The sequence below is a fragment of the Hylobates moloch genome, unplaced genomic scaffold (genome assembly GCF_009828535.3).
Source record: "Hylobates moloch isolate HMO894 unplaced genomic scaffold, HMol_V3 SCAFFOLD_14, whole genome shotgun sequence".
NCBI classification, from domain to species: Eukaryota; Metazoa; Chordata; class Mammalia; order Primates; family Hylobatidae; genus Hylobates; species Hylobates moloch.
The window spans coordinates 89866669-89874407 of record NW_026652289.1 but is presented as its reverse complement, the minus strand read 5'-3'; the positions used below and the strand labels follow the sequence as shown (position 1 = coordinate 89874407).

Below are 7739 nucleotides of genomic sequence, written 5' to 3'. Positions count from 1 at the left end.
AAGGAAGAAGGAAGGAAGGAAGGAAGGAAGGAAGGAAGGAAGGAAGGAAGGAATGACGGAAGGAAGGAAGGCAGGCAGGCAGGCAGGCAGGCAAAAAAAATTAGCCAGATGTAGTGGTCCGTGCCTGTAGTCCCTGCTACTGGCAAGGCTGAGGCAGGAGGATCAATTGAACCTGGAGGGCAGAGGTTGCAGTGACCCGAGATGGCACCCCTGCACTCCAGCCTGAGCAACAGACTGAGACTCCTTCTCCAAAGAAAAAAAAAAAGAGAGAAAACTGGGACCTAGAGAGTTGAAATGACTTCCCCTAGTCCATACACTCAATGAGAAGCAAATCTAGGATTCAGACCCAGAGGCCGGATCCACACCTGCACTTTTACCCACTACCCGACATTGGTGAATCTGTAACACTGGGAATTTCCCGATGCTGAAAGTCTGAAATGAGGCAGAGAGATGTAAGGGTGGCAAGTAACAGAATCTGCCCGCCCTTTGACTAGTGCAAGGATGCTGGAAACCCCTGTCATGATCCCATTTCTGCAGGACTGATAGAAATTTCCAGTTTCAGGGGGAGTTATATCTGTGAATGCTTTGTTGGACTCCTAGAGTTAACAGTAGCTACCGTCTAGGTGCCAAAGTGCGCAGAGCTTTCCTTTGATTTACTTCACCCTCATATGAACTCTGTGGAAATGGCATTATTACCCATCCTGCAGGTGAGGAAATGCTGACTAATATGCTTAAGCTGGACACTCTCAGGCAGGGGTCGGTGGGAGAGCCAGGATCCAAATCCAGGTCTGGGGCTCCTAGTCGTCTGTTCTATCGGCTGCTTCTCAAAAAAACCCGACACAGCTGGTACCTAGTATACACCAGAGGACCTGCCCTTCTGCAGCTTCTGTTCTACTATAGGCCTGGGAGTGGCCCCAAATTGTACCTGAGGGATGCAATCACAGAGTTTTACTTCATGCAAATATGGAAAGTTATGACCTAATTTAGGATTGTTCATAGCATGCTATACTCCAGGGAAATTACTTTTAAAAAATCCATATTGAGGAAGAAAACTGCCTGGTATTTCACCATCCGTCTTCTTCTCAATTGCTTATTGTGACCTTTCTACCTATCTATTGCCAAATGTTAACCTTGACTTCTTCCAGCATATAGACATGCAATTTTCTTAGCTACTTGACAGTTAACCTAACCAGAGAAATATAGTTTTCCTTAATCCACTCAAAAGGCTTCATCTTATCCAAAGCATTTTTTTTCCCTCCCTTAGATGATCACAGGGGGCCCATCCTGAACAAAACTCTGTGGTCTTAGGATGTGAAGGGGGAACTTTGTTTTAATGTCGGAACAGTTAACCACTGCATTTAAAACCAAAAAATCCAGAGGAGCTACCTTTATACATTGCATTACAGAAGCCACCTTTCTCAAAAGGAGTAATATTCCATGTCTTTGATCATTTCTCCTGCAAGGCTGTTGTAAGAATTACATGAGAAAAAGACCAGGCGCAGTGGCTCATGCCTGTAATCCCAGCAATTTGGGAGGCCGAGGCGGGTGGATCATTTGGGGTCAGGAGTTTGAGACCATTTGGGCCAACATGGTGAAACACCATCTGTACTAAAAATACAAAAAAAAAAAAAAAAAAAAAAAAATTTGCTGGGCGTGGCAGCACAGACCTGTAATCCCAGCTACTTGGGAGGCTGAGCCTGGGAGGCGGACGTTGCAGTGAGCAGAGATTATGCCACTGCACTCCAGTCTGGGCAATGGAGGGAGACTCTGTCTCAAAAAACAAAAGAAGAATTACATGAGAAAAATACCTAATGCTGATTATGTACCAATACCCTACTTAGCACATGACATATATATGTTACATTAATTGGTTAATGAGCAGTTTTCTCAGCAGGCACAAGTGCCCTGTGCTCCTTGAGAGATTGCTCCGATTACCTCCTCTCCACAACCAACCACTGTGTCTTCAGTGTCTATTAAGCATAAGATGCTAGGCCACAGAACACTACTTACAATGTCACGCTGTTTCAGTTTTCAGAAACTTGATATGTAATCATATTAGATCAATTGAGAGACATCAACATGTTACTGGTTATTATAACTGGGTGGCAAATGTGGAAGTGATTTTTAGTCCTGTTGTTTACACCTGTTCTCTAAATTCTCTACAAGATTTTGACAAGGAAAAAAAGCATTTAAAATGTTAATATCAGCTGGGCACGGTGGCTCACACCTGTAGTCCCAGCACTTTGGGAGGCCAAGGCAGCCCAGTCACCTGAGGTCAAGAGTTCAAGACCAGCCTGGCCAACGTGGAGAAACCCCATCTTTACTAAAAATACAAAAATTAGCCCGGTATGGTGGCAAGCACCTGTAGTCTCAGATACTTGGGAGGCTGAGGCAGTAGAATCACTTGAACCCGGGAGGCAGAGGTTGCAGTGAGCCGAGATCAGGCCACTGCACTCCAGCTTGGGTGACAGAGCAAGACTCCCTCTAAAAAAAAAAAAAAAAGTTAATATCCCAAAAAATTATATTAAATCTCAAACGCTGTGATCCCCAAGTCAACTTAAGCCTAGCCTGCTTCCCTGTACCCCAGTGGCCCCTAAACTACAATCTCAGCTCTGTTATTACACCCACAGTTCACCCATGGCTAACACCAAAGCAGGAATTAGAAGGAAGAAGCTCTGGAGAAAAGGGATGGAGGGTTTAAAGAGATTCCCCAAGTCGGCAGTCTCAGCACCATGTCACTTAAGGATCCTGAAGGCCTGACTTTGGAGCCCTCTGTAGGGTGGGATCTACAACCTCCTCCCCACCCCAAGGTAACACCCTTGAAGAAATCACTACCCTTATCCCTACCCTGGTCTTACCTCTTCCTGCTGCCCACTCCTAATTATGGCAGCAGTGGCAAGGGAAGCCTTCTCCCTTGGCACCCCACATTTGTGGATAAGGTTTCAAAGGCTAAGCTTTTCTGGAATTCAGCACATTTTGTCTTTCCCAGCTCAGGGGAAAGAAAACTGTCCAGTCATGGTCACTGCTGTCTCCAGCCTTGGCAATACATCCTACCCAGCATAATGTGAACCTGGAATCAATTCCCTGATGCTTGAAGGTTTCATTCAGAATGCATCATCATCAACAAACCCAGGAGGCTCGAGATAACTCTGCAAGGGATTTCAAAGTTACTCCACCTGGAGCCTCAGCCATTCCCAGGAATCACAGCCCCATTCTCTGAAAATGCAGAAACTTACCTTGCCAGCACTGTTGTCTACATCCAGGGAGAGAGTCCCAACTGGATTATCCCCAAGCCTTCCTAGACCATGCAGGGGAGAACCATTAGAGGTGAACAGCCCCCAGCTCTCCCTGACTTCCATGCCTGAGAGAGTGAGCAGCCCACCAGGAGCCAGGCAGCAGCGGTCTCAGGCAGGAACTCCATAAAGGGATGGAGTTTCTTTGCCAGGACTCAGAGAACAAGGCAGACTAATCCTACTCCTGCTTGTCTCATGAGCACCATGGAAAAGCCAATGAGGTGACAAGTCCTGTATTAGCACCATTCGTAGGACTACTCTCCCATTCTGGGACTGGGGGGTGGGAGGTGATCCCCAGAGTGCTCGTATATCTATTGTCTAAACTGCGACATCTTGGAGAGCTAAAGGGGACACTATTTAGTTATGCCAGGACAATAGGTGTTAAACAGAACTATCCCAGGCAAACCAGGATGTGTGGACACCCTAGAGAACATCTTCTACCCCTGTTGCCAGGCTAGGGGCCTGCTGCTAGAGCAGTTAGTGCCCTGCCCGCCCCCAGAATGTATGCCACTGAAGACAGTCTACTTCCCTAATCAAGCCAGGACCTCACTCAACAAGCTCCCTTGGCATCCCAAGAAAAGAAGAGGAAACTATCACAGGCACCACAAAAATGTGGATAGGGCCCTTATTTGTCTGGTTCAACACAGTATGCCCTGGGCCAAGAATAGTACTTAGCAGGTAGTATATGCTCAATAAATATTTGTTGAATGAGTGAGTGAATGCCCAAAGTTTCTAACATCATCGAGAGAACTCTAGGAAAACAGACTTGGCAATCTAGTAACACATAAAAGGGTTTGAACTCTAAACTTATAAAAATCTAAGGCATTGTGGTGGGGTGTGGTGGCTCAGGCCTGTAATCCCAGCACTTTGGGAGGCTGAGGCAGGTGAATCATGAGGTCAGGAGATTGAAACCATCCTGGGTAACACGGTGAAACCTTGTCCCTACTAAAAATACAAAAAAATTAGCCGGGCGTGGTAGCGGGCGCCTGTAGTCCCAGCTACTCGGGAGGCTGAGGCAGGAGAATGGCGTGAACCCAGGAGGCGGAGCTTGCAGTGAGCTGAGATCGCGCCACTGCACTCCAGCCTGGGCGACAGAGCGAGACTCCGTCTCAAAAAAAAAAAAAAAAAAAAAGCATTGTATAAACTGCTATGCCTTTCCCTTTGGGGGAGTTTATAAATATGAAATGTTCACAGCTTTAAAATGCCAGATTGAACTGAGGCTGTGAACTTCTACAATAAACTAATAGAATACAAATTATTTTTAAGCCACTGCTGAACTTCAAATAAACTGTAACTATTTCCTGCAATATCTCTAGTACAAACTCATTCAAAACCTCGTTGGCAAAATTGGGACTGAATCTAGCAAATGCTTGCTATACACATCAGGATTCCTCTAACCCCAGTCTCACTGTGTGTAGGTTCCCTGAGAAACAGGTGCCTGGAGAGAACTAGGTCTGCAGGAGATTTAGTGGGGGAAATGGCTAGGAAGGATAAAGGAGACGGAACAGGAGAAGGCAAGGCGGGCCTTCACACCACCGTGCCAGATGGACACGTATGAAAACAGAGGGGGAAGGAAGGAGGACTGGATAGAAGAACGTCAGACACAGCACAGTTCTAAGGAAGTTTTAGCCAGGCTGATGGGGGGTCCTGGAGCTAAAGTTGTCCAGTTAGAGAAGTCCCACATTCCAAGGAATGGGCCAGCACTGACGCCCCACCATGTTCAGTCTCTGGCTGGAAGAAAGCATGGCCTTAGCATAAACAGGGTGGTGGAACAAGAGGGGTGGCAGCTGGGCTCTTACTCCACTGTGCTCCCGTGGCAGGAGTTCTAAGCAGCACATGTTCAGGGCTACTGCACACTATGTTTGAAACAATATTGTCCCTGGAATGACCCTTTTCAGTGAATCCAAATAGGCTCTGTGAAATTATGCCAGCTGTCAGCTGAATACTCACAGTAGATAACACATAAGCTAGCCCACCATCACCATATTTTTTCTCCCAAGTGCTGGAACTTTTCATCCCTACCAGCCAAGATAAAATTTTCTCATAGAACACAATCAGTGACAAACTTTTATTCAGAAAATAAAAGTATTATTTCATTGTATTATTCCCAAAGAATCAAGCCCATCATGAGTAGCCCACATGGTTGCTGTTCAAAGGTACTGAAAAGGGAGGCATTTGGTCACCATTATCCATCAAGAAATTCTTTACAAGGATAGGTTCCAAGTCCTTCGTGCTGCTCTTGGTCATTCGGTGATCAGTTTTGGCCCAAAAGCCATCCAAGATGAGCAAGTGCTGAGCCACCCTTAACTCATACCTAGATGAAACAACTTGCGCAGAAACGCTGGTCCTCCCCAGTAACCCCTGTAAGAAATAACACAAAAAAATGTACCTGCAGCAACAGAGATGGGGCGACTTCGGGCAGGAGGATGCTGAAAGGGAAGCCAGGCTGCTCACAGAGCATGTTTATCAGCACATAAAGCAAGATTGTCTAGTGAGTTGGAAAGATCCCATGACTAGGAGGGGACAACCTACTTCCAGTCCTAAGCTTTGACATAGACTTGCTGTGTGAGCCTGGATGTGCTGACTCAATTTGGCAAATGTGTCTAAAGCCTCTACTACATGCAAACTGCTACTCTTTCTGCTTTCACTAGCTCATAATAAACTGTAGGTCAGGATTTTGCAATCTTGGCCCTATTGATATTTTGGACCAGGTAATTCTTTGCTGTTGGGGGCTGACCTGGCATGATAGGATGTTTAGCAGTATCCCTGGCCTCTGCTCACTAAATGCAAGTAGCACCCCTCCAGTTGTAACAACCAAAAAGTGTCTCCAGAAATCATCAAATGTCCCTGGGGCAGCAAGGGGTACGAAGATCACTCTTGGTTCAGGACCACTGATGTAGACACCCTGATTTCTCTCTCATATGGGTTTGCAAAAGTCAAATGAAGTCATCAGCTTTTAGAATGAAGAAGAGTGGCTGGGTGCAGTGGCTCACACCTGTAATCCCAGCACTTTGGGAAGCTGAGGCAGATGGATCATTTGAGGCCAGGAGTTTGAGACCAGCCTGGCCAACATGGCAAAACCCTGTCTCTACTAAAAATACAAAAATTAGCTGGGCATGGTGGCACATTCCTGTAATCCCAGCTACTTGGGAGGCTGAGGCAGGAGAATTGCTTGAACCCGGGAGGTGGAGGTTGCAGTGAGCTGAGATCGCACCACTGCACTCCAGCCTGGGTGGCAGGGCAAGACCTTGCCTCAAAAAAAAAAAGAGGAAGAGGAATTGCTCGTTTTTATTACTCTATTTACTTATTGAATCCCTATATGTACCTGCCTCTTTATGTGTTATCTCATTAACCTCCATCTTGTGAGGCAGGCAATGTTACTGTCATTTTTCAGATGAGAAATTTAAACACAGAGAGTGTTTAAATTAAATTAAACAGAACTTTTCCTGGGACACACAGCTATGTATGTCATGCTAATAGCATGACACTGCTAATGGCCATGATGACATTGCTAATGACTTCTGCCATGCTAATGGCAGAAGTATGACTCAAATGCAAGTCTGACTCCAAAGTCTGTGCTCTTACTCACTATTTGGTTTTTCCCATAACATAATAAAAACAAAGGTAAGGGGCCAGGAGCGGTCGCTCACGCCTGTAATCCCAACACTTTGGGAGACCAAGGCAGGTGGATCACTTGAGGTTGGGAGTTTGAGACCAGCCTGGCCAACATTTAGTAGAGACCTGTCTCTACTAAAAATATAAAAATTAGCCAGGCGTGGTGGCAGGCAACTGTAATCCCAGCTACTCAGGAGGCCGGGGCAGGAAAATTGCATGAACCGAGGAAGTGGAGGTTGCAGTGAGCCAAGATCGTGCCACTGCACTCCAACCTGGGCAACAGAGCAAGACTCTGTCTCAAAAAAAAAAAAAAAAAAAAGTAAGGTAGCAGATCATAGAAGTACTTGATATGTGAAAGTGATTTACTATTATTATTTATCCAGCAGCAAAAGAGGGCCTAGAGCATGGAAGACAGAACACTTGGTCACCCCTAATAATGAAGAAAAGAGGCCACATCCCCTGTGGGTGGAGATGTGCTACAAATCCCTTTCCTCATCCAGGAACCAGGCAGTGCACTTACCTTAGCATCATATTCCAATACAGGAAAGGCATCAGGTCAGCTTTCATGAGATACATGGAAAGGCGCTCTTTGCTTTGATCAAAGGGGAAGGTTTCTAGCGGCTCCGCTTTGTAGTCAAACTCGGCAAGAATCACACGGTTGTAGCCAGTCACCAGTGGACATGATGTGTAGCCATCATACTAAAATTGTAAATCAGACTGAGTTGGGAAGTAGATTTTTTTCATGGTACTATATTAACACGATAGAATTTATTATTTGCTGTGAGTGGTTATATATTTTTTTCTTTTCTGTATATTCTAACTTTTTGTACT

General features: G+C 45.7%; 1 protein-coding gene across 3 annotated transcripts in view; it reads right to left on the bottom strand.

The window, feature by feature from the left end:
- Positions 1 to 5347: 5347 nt before the first annotated feature.
- The window catches only part of SQOR (sulfide quinone oxidoreductase), a 58482-nt gene continuing 56090 nt past the window's right edge, over positions 5348 to 7739 (bottom strand). For all 3 annotated transcript variants that reach the window (XM_032176298.2, XM_032176299.2, XM_032176300.2), the window contains exons 9-10: positions 7429 to 7607; positions 5348 to 5654 (exon numbers count right to left, since the gene is read on the bottom strand). In XM_032176298.2, the coding sequence (XP_032032189.2) occupies positions 5597 to 5654; positions 7429 to 7607 (237 nt within the window). In that variant the 3' untranslated portion in view covers positions 5348 to 5596. The remainder of the gene's footprint in view (positions 5655 to 7428; positions 7608 to 7739) is intronic.